Raw genomic sequence first — 18651 nt, 5'->3', positions numbered from 1 at the left:
AAGCGACTTCGGTTCACTTCCTGGCTCCAGTCATCATTTAATAGCTATGTGACCTTGACACGTTAACTGGAATATCACAGAGGCTCTCTGAGCCTCAGTTTCCTCATTGGTAAAATGAAGACAAGAGTCAGTATGTGTTGCAAATTAACAGACATGTGGTCAGCATCCACGGAGAGCAGATACTATTATTGCCCTACTCGTCACGGTGATTGTTACTGCTCTGAGATGAGGGTGCTGGACAGTAAATCCTCAGAGAGCATTTCAGTGCATCGATAAATGATGGTCTTCTAGCACAATGTACGGAAAGTCATAGAACGTTTAGAATATGCCCAAGTGATTGGAGATCAAGGACACAGAGAGGAACCACCATACGGTCTTCGGAAATTTCCCTGGAGGCCGCTGTCATCCAGCTCCTGTGCTGGACAGACCATCGGTGGACCTGGCCTGATATTTTTAGTATGTTTGCATTTAATAAATTTGTTCTCTATCAGGGCTGTCTGTAGTTGGAGATGTTGGTGACTGCCTCCAGGGAAAAGCTTCCTACTAAAGGGTAACTCTTCTGGGACGCCACGGGCCAGGGTGTGTTGAGATTAGCCCGCCAAAGCCACCATTTCTTAGAACACTTCCCATGGCATTTGCTCTATGGTATTTTTAAATCCTCTGAGTTGTTCAGTCAGACCCAGAAATCCAGGTTCTGACCACTCTGCTGAAATATCAGAATTTTCCCTCTTTCCCCAGCTCATTCTGTGTGTCAAGCCAACTCGTCTCGTAGCTTAATAAGTCCAAAGCAAACATTTTACCTCGGGTATTTAGAGCAGGCAGATGGCATTGCACGGGAAAGCACTGCTATTCTTCGGTTTGTAGTTGATGCCTGTGTGCTGGGAATCTCAATCGCCCTCCTCCCACTGAATGAGAGGGTGGGTGTTGGAGAGAGAATGCCTGAGACAGACCCAGCAGCAGAGAAAGGCTGTGTGCAGAGGGGGCTGGTGGTGGCCCAGAAACAGCGGGGGTTTTGTTTTTTTTCTTCAGCTTGGGTTGAGAGTCTCACGGACTTGACTCTGACCTTGGGCAAGTCACTTCCCTGCCCAGGCTGATTCCTCCCCTGCATGGCTGTGGTGGGCTACAGTTGTGATAAACTTCAAGGTCCGTGCGGTGTCTGATGTGGTTGGTGTCGAAAAAAATCTCATCCTGTCTTCATCTCCCCACTGAATAATAGGGAAGGGGGACTGTCAGTATTTATCCCCCTACGAGGAGGGGTCTACACAAAGAGTAGGAAATACATGGCTGTTACGCTGTCAAAGGGTTTTGGAGGGAGCTCCTTGGATCCAGCTTTGGGCACAGGGGTTTACTCTGTGGCTGACTCTGTATTAGCTCTTCTGACTCCCTCACTCACCCGGTATGCACAGGTCACAGTTCATTAAGCAGAAAAAGGGATGTGACGGGCTGAAATATCTGAAAGGTTCTGAGGCTACGACTGCCTTCAGGCTTGGCTAGATCTAGGTGCTCCAGTCATGACATCAAGAACGTGTCTCATGGCTCAGCACCTTGAGGTCAGCTTTTATTCTTAGGCCGTCTCTTCCTTTTCGGGGGCAGGATGGACACTCCAGGCTTACATCCTGTGTCAGAAAAAGCTGTGTCCGTAGTCACAGCCAGAATCCTGGTGTCAGTCTTGCTACTGTCCCACGACCAACCGCTGAGGCCAAAGAAGGCGGTGCTCTGACTGGCAAGTCTGAGTCATGAGCTTCTCCTCTAGGCTCGAGGGAGGGATGTCGGCCCCATCACAGACATCTGAGGGATGGACATTCTTTGCAGAGAAGATAGGGGTGCTGTTATCCAAAGAAAAGAGAGTAGGCATGTGCAGTCACATCGCCAGATTCCCCTTCCGGAGCCTGTGTGGTGGGGACCGCTGTTACAGAGGACGGCAGTTAACCGGCGGCTTGGGCATGAGAGGAGATGAGCCGCATCCAGCATGGAAGCGCTGTGGGCGCCTGGGGGCTGCCGAGCACGTGGAGGAGGAGTCTCAGCCCCTGGGAGCCTGGTGTCCAGGCCGCCTGATACTTAATGCCAGGGTGACCCAAGCTAAGTCGCTTCACCGCCCCACCCATCATTTTCCCCAGAAACAGCAGTGAGAATGGCGGCTGACCCGAGCCGAGTGTGTTGTTGTCAGGGTTAAGGGAGTGAACACGGAGCTACCCCTGGCCCAGAGCGGGGGCTCAGACGCCTCCCCCACGTGCTTGGCGGCCCCCTGGGCTGCCGTGGCACTCCCGTCCTGGGTGCTGTTCGCCTCCTCCTGCCCCCGAGAGCTCAGGCTTCCAGGGCCTCCAGGGTCCTCCTGGGTCCTCCCACACTGTCCAGGAGTCAGGACCTCGCCGCGCCCGCCCAGGCCGGGGCCCCGGCCCCCGGCATTCCTGTACACAGTGGCCACTGGTCAAGGTCTCCTGGCTTAGCGGCTGGGAAGGAACTGACGCCCCGCCCTGTGCAGGCGCTGGGACGGGTGGCTGATCCAGTGAGTGGATGATGGGGTGACTGGACTACTCGAGGAGGAGAGGAGCTTCTGGCCATTACAGGCATTTTGGTGCTTTGTACCCATGAACTTTGCACATTATTGTATTGATGTTGCAAGAAACAAGATTTGAAAGGAGAGAAAACATGAACTTGTAGGAAGATCAGTTGGTTGTTTTGGAAGATCAATTGGAAGATCAATCAATGGGTTATTTCACTGAGAGCCTGCTGTGGGTCCTGCCCCTACCCCAGGTCTAGAGGGGGTGGAAATCCTGGGGGCCTTTTTTCCACCAGCCCTCCCCACCATGGTGGGGTCCTACCTGGAACCCGGGAGGGCTTATCCACGGGGACGTGTGGTGGCTTGGAGCTGACGGGTGTGCTGGCCGCCGCCCCTGGGACACTTGTTGCCATCATGGCTGTGGGGCTGGCGGTGGGACTCCAGCAACCTTCCAGGGGAGCCTCTGCTCTCTGACTGCTCCACCCAGACCTCCCCCCGGGAAGACACCTTCAGAGCGGCGGTGGCCACGTTGCAAGCCCGAGGGATCTGATCTCAGCCCTGCCGTGACTTCCTCCCGACTTCATAAAAACGTCAGTTACACAGCCTCAATATGGAAATAACGTGCAGTGAGTTATTCTTCCACTACGTCATCCATAATGGAAAATCAGCCTGAGATGGCCCTGTATTTCTTCCCGCTCCCTAAAGTGCAATAAATTGAAATTTTTAAAGCTCGGCATTAATACAGCTCGTCAGCAGCATCCCTGGGCCTTCCCCGGGGGAGTCTGTAAGCTGGGGTGATGTCCGGTGTTGCCCGTCCAGACCCGATGAAACCTGGGCCTGCTTGACTTGCTTGCCTCTGGGGCCAGCACCCTCCCTCCAGCCATCCCAGTCTGCCAGGAAGCCTAAAACCCTTCCCTGGGATTGTGGTCCAGGCCCTGCCTCACTGGCCCCATGACCATGACAGCTTGGCCTCTCTGGTACTCTCTTCACCTCTAAAATGGGGTTGGAAAGTCCTCACTTCTCAGGCTAGTGAGTGATGAAAGTGAAAGTTGCTCAGTTGTGTCCAGCTATTTGCGACCCCATGGACTATACAATCCATGGAATTCTCCAGGCCAGAACACTGGAATGGGTAGCCTTTCCCTTCTCCAAGGGATCTTCCCAACCCAGGGATTGAACCCAGGTCTCCCGCATTGCAGGAGATTTCTTTACCGGCTGAGCCACTAGGGAAGCCGAGAATACTGGAGTGGGTGGCCTATCGCTTCTCCAGCGAATCTTACCAACCCAGGAATTGAACCAGGGTCTTCCGCATTGCAGGCAGATTCTTTACCACCTGAGCTATCAGGGAAGCCCAGTGATGAAAGAGACAATGGCAATCTCTGCCATTTCTGTTTTGGCATTGTCTCAGCGCCAGGCGCCGTGCTAAGCATGCTCGGGTTTTCACTGATTTATTCTGCACTGGTCCTGGAATGTGACCAGGCCCATGCTATAGATGAGGAAACTGAGGCGCGGTGAGCTCAGTGACTGGCTGAAAGGCGGGCGCTCCAGGTCTGACCCCACCCACGGTGCACCTGGCGCTTAGAGGGGCCAGCATGGCTTGGTTTCCTGCCGCTTCCCTTTGGGGTGAACTCTTTCCTCCCAGGAAGGCTCTGGTCTCGATGTTTCCTCAGTGGATTCAGAATCCGAGTTCTGTCAATTCTCCCTGATTTGTCTCCCTGTCATTCTACAGCCCCACCTGGCTCAGGTCATGGTAACAGGACTGAGTGGCTTCCGTGGTCACAGCAAGCCTCTGGGCTGTATTCTCTGCAGTTGGAGTTCTCTCTTTATTTAATCCATCCTGCTCTTTTCAGAGTGTGGCTTTCCATGAGGGGCAGCAGAGTACAGTGGTTAAAGGCTTGGGCTCTGGGGTTGGACCAACCAGGTTTACCCACTGCTGGCCGTGTGCCTGGGAGCGAGTCACTTCACCTCCATGAACCTCTGTTTCCTCCGAGGTCAGTTGGTCCTCACAGCGACACCTTTTCTCCTAGGGACCTCGTGGGGCTGTTGAGAAGTCAGGCAGATAGAGGCCATGTACCGGACATGGTCCCCAAGCAACAGTAGCAGGTGTGGCCATTGATTCCTGAATCATCAGGAGCAAGATAATCCTCTCTCCAGCCCGACAGGAGCTGAAACCGACGCCTGTAGCCCCATGTGCTGCCTGCATGCCACCTCTGCCCCTCTCTGCCTGGGGAGGGATGAGCTGTCTCTTGCCCGGCTTGCTCCCGGGAGCCTGGGGAAAGGAAGGAGCATGTCAGATATGTGTGCATGCTCAGTGGATAAGTCGTGTCCGACTCTTTGCGACCCCGTGGACTGTAGCCTGCCAGGCTCCTCTGTCCATGGGATTCTCCAGGCAAGAATACTGGAGTGGGTTGCCGTTTCCTTCCCCAGGATATCTTCCCTACCCAGGGATCAAACCTGTGTCTCCTGCGTTGGCAGGTGGATTCTTTATCGCTGAGCACCAGGGGACAGAAAATACAGCCTTTCCTCTGTGGGGGTTCTGAGGACCAGCGGCATCATGTTGATGAAACCCTCCTTCAGCCAAAGGCGGGGCTCAGCAGATGGGAACTGCGTCGTCTGTGGGCTCCACTTGAACTCTCCCTTGCCTCCTGGCCCTGGGCCGAGCGACTCGGCCTGGCAGGGCCCCTACCGGACACCTCCTTCCACTGCTAGTTATCTGACATCATCTCCCGTGCTGGCCCATCTGCTCCTGCCTGCCTGTTTCTTTGTTCCTTGTACACCGCCCTGTGTAGACCCTTCCATTTCTCCCCACTTCCTCTCTGACTGAAGCACTCCACCAACCTCTTCCTGAAGGACCACAGCAGCATCCTCTCTGGCTGCCCTGTTGCTAATTTTGTCCATAAAAGTGCATCCTCCCATGGCAGCCAGAGGGAGATTACGCCGCCCTCCTTAGAGAGTGTGGTTTTCTTGCAGACTGAAACAAACCTGAGCTTGGCACGCTGGCTCACTGCCGTGACTCCCACCCACTTCCTCAGCATCGCCGCCTCCTGGCCCTCTCTGTGAGGCTGACCAGTTATCAGTTCAGTTCAGTTGCTTAGTCGTGTCTGACCTTACGACATCATGGACTGCAGCATGCCAGGCTTCCCTGTCCATCACCAACTCCCAAAGTTTACTCAAACTCATGTCCATCGCGTTGATGATGCCATCCAACCATCTCATCCTCTGTCGTCCCCTCCTGCCTTCAGTCTTTCCCAGAATCAGGGTCTTTTCCAGTGAGTCGGTTCTTCACATCATGTGGCCAAAGTATTGGGAGTTTCAGCTTCAGCATCAGTCCTTCCAATGAACACCCAGGACTGATCTCCTTTAGGATGGACTGGTTGGATCTCCTTGCAGTCCAAGGGACTCTCGAGGGTCTTCTCCAACACCACAGTTCAAAAGCATCAATTCTTCGGCGCTCAGCTTTCTTTATAGTCCAACTCTCACATCCATACATGACATAGCTTTGACTAGACGGACTTTTGTTGGTATGACCAGCCATACTAGCTGCCTTTCTGTTCTGCAGCACCAGGCTCCTTGCTGATCCTGCCTCAGGACCTTTGCACTTCCTGTTGCCTCCATTCAGGGAACCTTCCCACTGAAAGCTCCACCTGGCTATTTCCTTTGCATCTTTTAGGTGTTAGTTGCATTAAGTGCCTCTCCTTAACAAGGCCTCTGACTTGTGCCTGAATCGAGGACTGGCTTTGCCCTGCCAGCCTGCAGAGGAGCCCTCCACCCCACCACCCCCTGCCTTGCCTTCCCAGAGGCCCCCGAGTCACCTGCGGGGGAGATGAGCCCACGCCTGACTTCTCATTTCCTCTGTCGATTATGCTCTAACATCGCCAATTACCTCCCCTGCTCCACATCATTTTTCTCAGTGTGTCTCAGTCCCTCCCAGTTGCTGAGGGAAATGGACCACCGAGCCCTCCCCACCCAGCCCAGCACGGGGCCCTGCTGCAGAAACACACTTTCCTTACAGCCTTGAGGATGGAGCTTTGGGGAACTGTGGCTGCTGGCAGGGCGTGGGGCTGGGATTAGAGGCACCGGGCCAGGAAGCTGCGGGAGGAGGCTGGGGCCTTGGTTTCCCGGCTGTGCGCTGGGGGTATCAGCAGCACACACCTCCCAGGTCTGCCCAGGACTGCCAGGCGGTACTGGAACGGAGGCAGCCCGCCTGCTCCCCAGCTCGTGTGGTTATTGTGACACTAACGTCGGGCCGAGCTCCCGATGTGCTGAGGAAGATGAGCGTGGTCCCAGGCGGCCTTTCCCCACAGAGACCCCCTTGGCCAGCTGTCCTTGGGGCGTCCTCTGCCCTGGCCCCCCATTTTCCTTACAGTGATCAATGGGGCCTCTTCGCTGGGTGGCCTCAGGGAGCTGATTGTGTGCATGACATTTCAGTAGAAGTCTAGCTTGCTTTTTCCCCCCCTGTCTGTCGGCACCAACCTTAATGTCATTTACTATTTTGGAGGACTGTGGCCTGGCAGTTGAGAAAGCAAGCTGGTCGGGACGATTCAGGTGGTGTCTTTGCTCCTTGCAGCTGTGTGACTCCAAACAAGGCTCCAGCCCTCTCTGAGCCTTAAGCGCTTGCCTTCAGTGATTTATAAGGCAGTTTTCTGCTCAGAGATTCTAGGGTTCAGAAACCCTAGAAGGGGGGGATGCTCAATCGCAGAACAGACTTAGGGTTTATGCACGAATGTGGTTTCTCCAGTGGGAAATGTTTGTCCTCTGGGGCCACAAAGGTCCTTGTACCCACTCCCTTGGCCCCACTGTGCTAGCATAGGGGGCCTGCTGTGTGCAAGTGGACAGGAGGAAGAGAAAAGAAAGGTCGGGAAAGAGAAACTTGAAGTCAGTGGCTCTTAACCTTCAGGAATCTAGTGAAGTCATGTACCAGGAGGTGCTCACACATAGAATATTTTGCATACCATTTAAAAGGGGGTTCACAATTCTGATTAAAAACATCTGCTTGGCAAGTCCCCACTGAATGAACTATGAGCAGCTCCTCTAGGAAGCCTTCCCGGCCCCCATCCTGTGTTCCAGGGTCCTCATGCCCTCCTCTTCCTTGTACCTTCAGAGGGGCTGTCATTACCTGTCCCTTCCTGTCTGCCCTGTAGGAGGGCAGGGGCCACCATGAGTGTGCTGTGTGTGCCAAGTGCTGAGTGGGTGGCAGCCAATACGCTGAATGGGTGGGGGCTTGCCCCTGGCGCTAAATCGGGGGTGGCCTGGCCTTAGTTTGTGGGGCAGGGCTTCCTCAGTGTTGAGTGGGCTTGGAACCCGGCCGCCTCTACCTCAGACAGCTCTGCTGCCCGCTCCGTGGGTTGATGAAGAGCCCTGAAGATGGAAGGGTTGCCCGCACTCCCCTTCCTGGAAGGGGCGGGGCCAGGCCGGCGGGGAGGGCCGATCAAGGGGGCCACTTAATGAGACCTCTCCCCTCGCCTCTCCCCCTCTTGCCGGGTCCAGCTGGAGCAGAGTGAAGCCAAGTGTGAAGATGCCTTGAAGACCCAGAAGGTGCTGACGACAGACCTGGAGAACATGCACAGCGAGCTGGAGAGCATGACCCGCAGCAAGAGCCTGGTACCTGTGCCTCCGGGGGCGGGGCCGCCGCGGGCACAGGGGAGGGGCCGGGGCACGCCCTGTACTGAACGAGGAGGTCCAGACGTCCTTCATAGACCCACTGAGTGCTCGGCACTTGGAGAGCACTGGCAGCTTTCTCCGAGCTGAGTGTGATCCAGCCATCGGGGTGCGTGTGAGGGTCAGCTGTGTGAAGGGAGGCAAGGCGCCCCCTGTGAACCCAGGGTGCTCAGCCCTGGGGGACGCTTCCAGTCCGAGCCTGTCGTTCGCTCAGCACCGGAACCGGAAGTGGGAGCGCAGCTATCTGTTGTGAGCCCACACCATGCCAGCCACCCCCAGGCACCTGTGGTAGACCCACTGTGCGCTCACCACCCCAGGAGGGCACGTGGTAACTTTTGCCAGGCTACTTCTTCAGGTCCAGACTTCCAGGCGGAGCCCGTTTGGACTTACTCCTAAAAGGACCCCAGCCATCTGGGAGCTCAGCGCTGAACAGGGACAAATGAACATAGATCACAGATCTATTATGCTGGTGAAGATTGGGTGTGGTTTCTATGTGCCCTCTCTGGGTGTACAGGGTCGGCTTAAATTTGTACACAACATGTAAAACCATTTAAGTTTAGGTGGAGCTAGAGATTTATGGGCAAAAGCTTATATCTGGCCCTTTTGTCCCAGGTTTGGTTGGTGCTAGATCCAGGGGAACCTGCCCATAAACATTGACACACACACGTGTACAGGGATGAATGTACACACTCACCTACGAGGTCACAGACGCACCTCCAAATAAAGACCCTTGTAGGTAAAATAAGCATCTAAGTTTAGCCGTAGTTACTGAGATTACTCACACGTATGCATCATGCACACTTAAATTGTATATGAGTAGATTCCTGGGTGGGCTTACAAATCCATTCACGTACACATGCTGCATTCATACAGCCAGCCGCATGCCTGCCTAGTGTGCACACACGCGTGACATACCCACAGGAGGCGTTGACACAGCTGTGGCCTCCCTTTCAGGTAGATATTCACTCACCTGACACACCCACGGGCAAGCCTCCCTGCTGCTCATCAACCCCTCCCCCCAGCAGACCCTCTCCCGCCCCCTCCTACCTCACCTGCCCTCGTCCTGCTCTGCCAGGTGGACGAGCAGCTGTACCGGCTGCAGTTTGAGAGGGCGGACCTCCTGAAGCGCATTGATGAGGACCAGGACGATCTGAACGATCTCATGCAGAAGCACAAGGACCTCATTGCTCAGGTAGTGGCCTTGGGCAGAAGGCTTGGCGGCCTTGGGTGTATGGGCGGGGACAGTGAGCAGGCAACTCAGTCAGGCCACTCTCTGGTCTCAGGACCTTTGAGGATAAACCACAAAGGTAAATAGGGATCAAAACTCAAACCTACTTTTGTTCAAGATGGACATTTATTTGTTGATTTACAAAAGCAGTAAATTAGTACACCCATTATAAATACTATAAAAGAATAAATACCTGTGGAAAATAGAAAACAAGGAGCCCTCCTCCCCTCTGGAATCCTCTCTGGGGATAGTCACATTCAGCCATTTGGCTCAACTCTTTCTTAAGGACTCTCCATTGCCTCATTTAGTCTTCAGACAGACCCTATGTAGAGGGTCTCAGTAGAGACCATCAGCCAGTTTTACATATGGGGACCCTGAGGTGCAGAGAGGTTCTGTGGCTTGCTATGACTGGAATCCACGTTTAGAACCCCAGTTACCTGACCTCACATTGTACTCTTCCCTCTGAATTCTGGCCCTAGTGCCGCAGCCATCTCATTCCATCTGGGCTCTCAAGGGTGTATGATAAGGTGCTGGACAGTTGACCGAAGCTATGGGCTATGGCGTGGGAATGAACTGCTCTCGCTGAGATACTGGGGGGATATGAGGGGCCCTTTAGAACTAGCTGTTGTCATAGACACTCTGTGGTGTGCACATATCTGTGGTGGGAGAACAAGGGACTTCCAGCAGAGCCTATGGTCTCAGGTGACACTTTTCATCTCACCAGTCTGCTGCTGACATTGGGCAGATCCAGGAACTGCAGCTGCAGCTGGAGGAAGCCAGGAAGGAGAAGAACAAGCTTCAAGAACAAGTATGTGCTCACAGCCGCCGTGTAGTGGGGGAGGGCCATGCAAACTGCTGTTCATTCACTCATTGTTCACTCAGCTTCAGCCACATGGCAGATGAACTGAGGACAGTCCCAGAGACACACACACACCGCTGCCCATGCTTGTTCACACCCGTAGACACACACACACTGCTGCCCATGCTTGTTCACACCTGTAGACACACACACACACCGCTGCCCATGCTTGTTCACATCCGTAGACACACACACATACTACTGCCTATGCTTGTTCACACCTGTAGACACACACACTACTGCCCATGCTTGTTCACACCCGTAGACACACACACTGCTGCCCATGCTTGTTCACACCCATAGACACACACACACTGCTGCCCATGCTTGTTCACACCCATAGACACACACACACACTGCTGCCCATGCTTGTTCACACCTGTAGACACACACACACACTACTGCCCATGCTTGTTCACACCCGTAGACACACACACACACACTACTACCCATGCTTTTCACACCCGTAGACAAACACACACACCTGCTGCCCATGCTTGTTCACACCCATAGACACACACTGCTGCCCATGCTTGTTCACACCTGTAGACACACACACACACACCACTGCCCATGCTTGTTCACATCCGTAGACACACACACATACTACTGCCTATGCTTGTTCACACCTGTAGACACACACACTGCTGCCCATGCTTGTTCACGCCCATAGACACACACACACTGCTGCCCATGCTTGTTCACACCCATAGACACACACACACACTGCTGCCCATGCTTGTTCACACCCATAGACACACACACACACTGCTGCCCATGCTTGTTCACACCCATAGACACACACACACTACTGCCCATGCTTGTTCACACCCGTAGACACACACACACACACTACTGCTCATGCTTTTCACACCCGTAGACACACACACACACACACTGCCCCTGCTTGTTCACATCCATAGACACACACACACACTACTGCCCATGCTTGTTCACATCCATAGACATACACACACACACAGACACACATACTACTGCCCATGCTTGTTCACACCCGTAGATGCCACACGCAGTGAGGCCTATCAGACATTCAGAGCAGGATTTCTCCCCCTGAGAAGTGGCTTCAAGGAACAGGGCTCGTCAGTGCAAGACAGGATCACCATCCTCTGTGAAACTTCCTTTGAAGTCCTGATTTCTCCTAAGTTGCCTAAATTCCCCTCATTACGTAGTGAGTTGCTACCATCCATGAAATTCTCAAAGCTCTCTTAGAACTCACGCATGTGCCCACTTAGAGCAGCTATCAGAGTGACCTGGTTTCCAGCAGTACCTGTGGGCACAGAATGACCACAGTCAGAACCAAATAATAGCAGGAATGGCCATGTGCTGGTGCTTACTATGCGCCAGGCATCAGTCTCCTTCAGTCTTCACACATGAGAGTGAGTAAACAGGCTCAGGGAAGCACACAGACCTTCCCAGACTCAGCCAGCTAGACTGGGGAGCCAGCTTTGGACTCCAGGAGAGGTGCTTGGCTCCCAAACCTAATCTCAGTAGTGTCCTTGATGCAAAAGCTTTGCTGCCCTCAGACCCCAGGGCAAGAGCCGGAGGTGAGAGCAGCACTGGCTAAAGGCCCGAGTGAGAGCTGAAGGCACGGGGAGGGCTGGGGTCCGGGGCCGAGTCCTCAGCCCGGGTCTGGCAGTTGGTGTGTGCGCACCTGAGCTGAGAAGGAGCGGTGTGGATGGCTCCGGAGCTGGGTCTGGCCGGGGCCCAGGATCCAGGACTCAGGCCACCGCGTGGTCAGTAGCCGTCTTGGGTGCGTCCCCAGCTGCAGGTGGCCCAGATGCGCATCGAGTACCTGGAACAGTCCACCGTGGACCGGGCCATCGTCAGCAGGCAGGAGGCAGTCATCTGCGACCTGGAGAACAAGACAGAGTTCCAGAAAGTGCAGATCAAGAGATTTGAGGTACCAGTTGGCGTGTCAATGTTGCCCAGACCTAGAGCTGTGCAGGCCTTTGTGCCAGCTCCACCCTTCCCCCACCCTCCGTCTGTCCTCCCGTATGCCTCTGTCTGTATCTGTATCACTCACCCACCTCCCATCTGAGTTCCCTCCCTCCCTCCTTCCTTCAGTCTCCCCGGCCCACTAGCTGCTCATCCACTCGGCCTGTCCACCTCCTCCATCCCCATCTCCATCCACCCGCGTTGGTCCATCCATCTTCTCCCTTCCATTTGTTCTTCCTTTTTCTTTTTTCTTCGCTTCCTCTATGCTTTTCTCCCCTTTAGACCTTGATCCCTCTGTCCATCTTTTTATCCATTGATCCACTTCTGCCCATCTTCACCCCCCGCTCATCCACACAGGCATGGGACACTTCTTTTGTAGCTAGTGTCAGGCTTTGTTTCAGGAGCATGAAAGACAGATGCTGCTTCCCAGAAGCACAGAGCTTTGTAGGAGATGTGGGTACAGAGTACATCATGAGAAATGCTGGGCTGGAAGTATAAGCAGGAATCAAGATTGCCAGGAGAAATCAATAACCTCAGATATGCAGATGATACCATTCTTATGGCAGAAAGTGAAGAGGAACTAAAAAGCCTCTTGATGAAAGTGATAAAGGAGAGTGAAAAGTTGGCTAAAAGCTCAACATTCGGAAAACTATCATGGCATCTAGTCCCATCACTTCATGGGAAATAGATGGGGAAACAGTAGAAACAGTATCAGACTTTTATTTTTTTGGGCTCCAAAATCACTGCAGATGGTGATTGCAGCCATGAAATTAAAAGACAGTTACTCCTTGGAAGGAAAGTTATGACCAACCTAGATAGCATATTCAAAAGCAGAGACATTACTTTGCCAACAAAGCTCCCTGTAGTCAAGGCTATGGTTTTTCCAGTAGTCATGTATGGATGTGAGAGTTGGACTGTGAAGAAAGCTGAGCGCTGAAGAATGGATGCTTTTGAACTGTGGTGTTGGAGGAGACTCTTGAGAGTCCCTTGGACTGCAGGGAGATCCAACCAGTCCATTCTAAAGGAGATCGGTCCTGGGTGTTCTTTGGAAGGAATGATGCTAAAGCTGAAACTCCAGTACTTTGGCCACCTCTTGCGAAGAGTTGACTCACTGGAAAAAACTCTGATGCTGGGAGGATTGGGGGCAGGAGGAGAAGGGGATGACAGAGGATGAGATGGCTGGATGGTATCACTGACTTGATGGACGTGAGTCTGAGTGAACTCCAGGAGTTGGTGATGGACAGGGAGGCCTGGCATGCTGCGATTCATGGGGTTGCAAAGAGTTGGACATGACTGAGTGACTGAACTGAACTGAAACACCCATTATAAGGAGAGAGGTCTGTGAGGTTTAGAGGATGGAAGTCTTTTCAGGCTAGGGAGTCAGGGATGTTTCCAGGACTTGGATGGGCAGCGGTGGGATTCACTGACTGTCTTCACTGTTAGCTCTGTACACCAATGGCATGGGATGTTTACAGAGGCCATCACCACTGCCAGAACCTTCTACATCAGCTGCTCCACTTGATGTTCATCACAGCGCCTGGGGCAGGTGGGAGAGAATGAGAAGATGGCCCCCGGAAAGGTCGAGTCATTAAAGATAAAGCAGGTAGCATCAGGGATAAGAGAAGCCTAACTCCTGACCTTTGCTCTGCTCTGGTCTCACGTTCTCATCTCCCTGTGGCCAGCTGGCTCACCCACAGGGTGACCGTGTGTTTGGTCAGTGGAAGGCTACTCTTCTCGCTCTGAAACATTTTCTCCTGACCTTCTGTTGGGCATCTGGTCTCTAGGAAAGCTGCTCTGAATGAAGACCAGAGAAAAACTGCCTTGACCCTCCATGGTTCTTGGAATTGCTCACGGGATCCCTCAGGGCATAATTGTCTCTGCAGATCTCCATGGAACTCTGATCTATGATATTTTAAATGACTAAATACGTAATATTGAGCTGCATCACATATAATTTTTTGCTTGATTCTAGCAGCAGCAGAGAAGAAAACCATGGTAGAATAACTTGAAACGGCAGGTTCTGTCTCCAGATTCACCTTTCCTCTGATATCACTGTTGGAATTTAGCAGAGCCCCAGGTCCTGGAGATAGGATACCTTGGGGACACAGTTTGGGCACTCCTCTTATGACCCTCCTGTTGCCCTTTGAAACTGTTGCTAACTCCAGTTGAATGGGAAAAAAGCAAACGAGTTGTGAAGCTTTTATTTCAGACCATCATTCAGTCTCTGATCTGGAAAGGGGCTCAGAATCCTTAGCAGGGACCTAAAATCTTCACCCAGGCTCCATTTTATGTCAACACTCGAGTATTTGCCCACCAGAATCAATTGGTTCCAGACTTGTTGGCCATGAATTTTGCAGCCCCCCCTGTTGAGTTAAGGTCGTCTTCAGTGATGCCCACAGCTCTTTTCTGTCTCTTCATAGTTTCATCGTGTCCTTCTGGCTTTTCCACACACACAAAAAAAGAAGAATGCCATAAAGTATGAGAGCTGAGGCTCATGGGAGATGACTTGCTCAAACCTCCTTGTTTTACAAATCGGGAAACAGTAACCCACCTTGGGGAAGGGGTTTGGACCCACCTCTCCCTCTCCTCCCTGCCTGATGTCTTCTCCATGGCACCACTCCACCTTCCAAACCGTCAGCTGAATGAAGGCTGCTATAAATATTAATTCCCAGCCCTTACCCAGCACATAGGATGTGCTGGGTACTGAGCCAAGCCTTCTGTGTAACTTAATGTGTTCAACTCTTACAGCATCCCTGAGACATAGGTACAGGCACCCCTGCCTCTCAGAAGGTTAATTACCTGCCCAGGGTCACAGCTAGGAAGATAGGTGGAGGTAGGATTTGAACCCAGAACGTAAATTCAGCGTCAGTCACTATGTACGCTGCCTTCCAGAGTAACAGCTCTCGTTTTCTATGTTTCCTTCATTTTTGTACCAGAAATCGTGGTTATTACCCTAGTTACTTCATTAAAACGCACAGAGACTCAGCAGAGGGTTTCTGTTCCTAGAGCCCCCCGGTGTCGGGCCCCAGACCTCTAACTCCAGGCTGGGCGTGTGCTCTTTGCCCGGGCTGCAGGTGCTGGTGATCCGGCTTCGGGACAGCCTGATCAAGATGGGCGAGGAGCTCTCGCAGGCGGCCGCGGCCGAGTCCCAGCAGCGGGAGAACAGCCAGTACTACCAGCGGCGCCTGGAGGAGCTTAAGGCAGACATGGAAGAGCTGGTGCAGCGGGAGGCCGAGGCCAGCCGGCGGTGCATGGAGCTGGTGAGTGCGGTCCTGGGACCGAGGTTCAGGAGGGGAGCCCTCCTTATTTCTGAGTAAGGGCCTCAGGCGCAGGCCTCTGGGGACGTGGTGTAAACCCGAAGCAGGGAAGACACTGGAAGGGGATGGGCTGCGAGCCGACCCTGCCATTGGCCCCAAACTCCGGGGGCGTGTCCAGAGTGAGCCAATGCCGTTCACTCCTGCAGGATGGCGTCCAGCTACCTTTGCGTCTCGGGCTCCGAACTTTTGTCTTCCTGCCTCACACTTTCTCCTCCAGAGGCAGGGCAGCCTTGTGCAAACAGGAGAGACTCAGCATTTATTAAATTGCTCTCTTGCATACTCCTAAGACCCATAATACCGTGTAATCGTCATGTAGTCGTTATAACCATGCCAAGTCAGAATTATTATCCCCCTTTACAAATGAGGAAACTGAGGCTTAACAGAGCAGACTTGTCCAGGTCATACCTGTTAAGCATGAGAGCTCTTCCTGGGCTGTTAACAACCACCACAAAGATAAAAGACAAAAGCAATTGTGCTAAGCCCACCACTTACTAAGCACTGGCCAGGTGCCGGGTTCTGAGTTAATCCTTTCTCATTTAAATCTCCGTGACAATCCTATGAGGCAGGTACTGATCTTATTGCCATTTTCAGATGGGAAAACCGAGGCCCAGGGACACACACGTGTCAAACTGAGGCCCAGAGTGGTACATTCACTTGCTCAAGGCCACACACAAGTAAGACATTAAACTCAGTTCTGCCCAACTCTGCAGTCTCTGCCTTTATTCACTGAGCCATGCCTGTCCCCTTCTGTGGCTCAGGCTACATTTTAAATTGCATTTCCTTCCCAATGGGAAGGTTTCTCTATAGTCGATTATATTTTCATGAGGACAGTTTCCTGCACGGATCACAGAGCACCTGAGACAGCCTGCTCCTCCTCTCCCTCAGGAGCCTAGCTGTCTCCCAGCCTCCAGGTTTCCACTTGCATGGCCTGGGAGGCACCCGGCACCCCCTTGGCCCACCACCACGCACCTCCTCACAACCCGTATCGTGCTGTGGTTCGGCCCAGAGGGCTCTAAATCACAATCATTATCTCCTTCCTGCCTGGTCCACTCTGGGTCTGTGACAGGTCTCACCACCTTGTCCTCCTGCAGCAAGTATATTTCTTGGGCCACTGCCTCCCGCGGCTGGTGTCACTCACATCAGCTCTGCCCTTGACAGGCCAGCAGCCCGCCTGTCGTGTGGGGAGGCGAGGCTCCACACAGAGACCCAGGTTCCCAGACAGAATCCGAGCCCTGTGACTGGCAGCTCCTCCACGCCACCTCGCCCCAGCGGCCCCAGGAGGGGTGAGGCTCTTTCTTCCCACTGACAGGCTACCTTCCTCATTGGCCAGCCCTGCTTCTCATGCAGCCCAGCTCCCCTCCTGCCAGCTCTGGCTGGACTCAGACAGCATCCCGGCCTTTCTCCTCTGATGTCTTTGTTAACTGGCCACACACCCAGGCTTTCCGGTCACATCAGGTGGTGGTTTTCCTCCTCTCGCCTCTGCTCTTTTTCTCTTTCCCTCTCTGTCCTCTCCTCTCCTTTCTGCTCTTCTTAACTTCCCTCTCCGCACTCCCATTCCCAGGAACATGACTCCCATTTCCAGGGACATCATATACTTAAGATCTATAAAGGCCCTAAAAGACGGCAAAGGTTATAGTGCAACCCCCATATACAGATCAAAACTCTAAAGCACAAAGCTTGCATGTTTGCTGGTTAGACCTGCATTTTCTCTGTTTTCTTATTTCAAGATTCTGGATAAGCTTACCAAGGCTGAACTGTCCTTTTTATTTTGTTGTCTTTGGGGTTGGGTGGTGTATTAGTTTTCTAGGGCTGCCTTGGAAATTTACTCCAAACTGGGGGGTTTGTCTGTTTATTTATTTATTTAATATAAATTTATTTATTTTAGTTGGAGGCTAATTACTTTACAATATTGTATTGGTTTTGCCATACATTGACATGAATCCACCATGGGTGTACATGTGTTCCCCATCCTGAACCCCCCTCCACTCCCGCCCCATCCATATTTATTTGACTGCCCTGGATCTTAGTTGCAGCTCCCAGAATCTTTGATCTTTGTTGTGGCATGCAGGGTCTAGTTCCCTGACTAGAGATTGAACCTGGGCCCCCCTGCATAGGGAATGCAGACTCTTAGCCACTGGACCACCAAGGAAGTCCTAACTGGGTGCTTTAAAACGAGAGCAATTTATTCTCTCACAGTTCTGAAGGCCAAAGTCCGAAATCAAAATATTGGCAGGTCCATGCTCCCTCTGATGGTTCCAGGGTAGAATTCTTGTTTGCCCTTCCAAATTCTGGTGGTTCTAGGTGATTCTTGGTGTATGGCTGGGTCACTCCAGCCTCTGCCTCTGTCTTCACGTGGTCCTCCTGTGCATGTGTGTCTCAGATGCCCTTCGACCTTTTCTTCTAAGGCCACCTGTAACTGGATTTCGGGCCCACTCTAAATCCAATCTGATTTCATGTCAGGTCTTTACCTTAGTTATATCAGTAAACACCCTTTTTCCACATAAGGCCGTGTTGACAGGTTCTGGGAGGAGCTAACTCTCAGGGAGCCCCCCTTCCAGCCCCTCCGGAGGGAGGGCGCGTTGCTGTACAGCCGGCTGTTGCTGCAATGCTTCTGTGGGGGCAGGGCGCACAGGGACAGCGTCAGGCCACAGGCCTGTCCTAATAGGGGATGTCCCCAGCTCACCAACCACCTGCCTTCTTACAGGCACCTTGCCTTTGAGCCCCAGGATAGATATTTCCACTGGGGGAGGAGATGATGTCATATTTCCTCATGTCCTCATTTATCCACTTACTGAACACCAGCTCTGGGCATGGCATGCAGATGGCATTGGAGGGGAGGGACACGGAATCAGACGGTCCTTGCTTTTTGTAGAAGCTGACAGTGTGGGCAGAGCACTGCTGGTGGGACAGTTGGGTGAGGGGAGTTCTCAGGGGAGCCCTGTTGCCGAGGCCCCCCGCCCCCGTTGGCATGGCGTCCTGGCACTCTGCCAGGTGTCCAGGAGATAGCATCTCACCTTTCGGGCTGTACCACCAGTCTGCCTTCTTCCCTTCCTCCCCATAAGACAAGGGTGGCTGCTCTGTGCTGCATGTTCTTGAGAGACTTCACCTGCAAGGCAGGCAGGGTTCCGGCTCTTTC

General features: G+C 53.1%; 1 protein-coding gene across 10 annotated transcripts in view; it reads left to right on the top strand.

The window, feature by feature from the left end:
• Positions 1-18651, top strand: part of MYO18B (myosin XVIIIB) — a 229256-nt gene that overhangs the window by 149141 nt on the left and 61464 nt on the right. For 9 of the 10 annotated variants that reach the window (XM_044930013.2, XM_025267427.3, XM_044930011.2 and 6 more), the window contains 5 exons: positions 7985-8098; positions 9231-9347; positions 10108-10191; positions 12026-12163; positions 15273-15458. In XM_044930013.2, coding sequence (XP_044785948.2) covers positions 7985-8098; positions 9231-9347; positions 10108-10191; positions 12026-12163; positions 15273-15458 — 639 coding nt within the window. Of the gene's footprint in view, positions 1-7984; positions 8099-9230; positions 9348-10107; positions 10192-12025; positions 12164-15272; positions 15459-16673; positions 17400-18651 lie in introns of those variants that run through there. The other variant, XM_044930015.2, reaches the window with a different exon arrangement.

The sequence above is a fragment of the Bubalus bubalis genome, chromosome 17, assembly GCF_019923935.1.
Source record: "Bubalus bubalis isolate 160015118507 breed Murrah chromosome 17, NDDB_SH_1, whole genome shotgun sequence".
NCBI classification, from domain to species: domain Eukaryota; kingdom Metazoa; phylum Chordata; class Mammalia; order Artiodactyla; family Bovidae; genus Bubalus; species Bubalus bubalis.
This window is presented reverse-complemented; position numbering and strand designations above follow the sequence as displayed.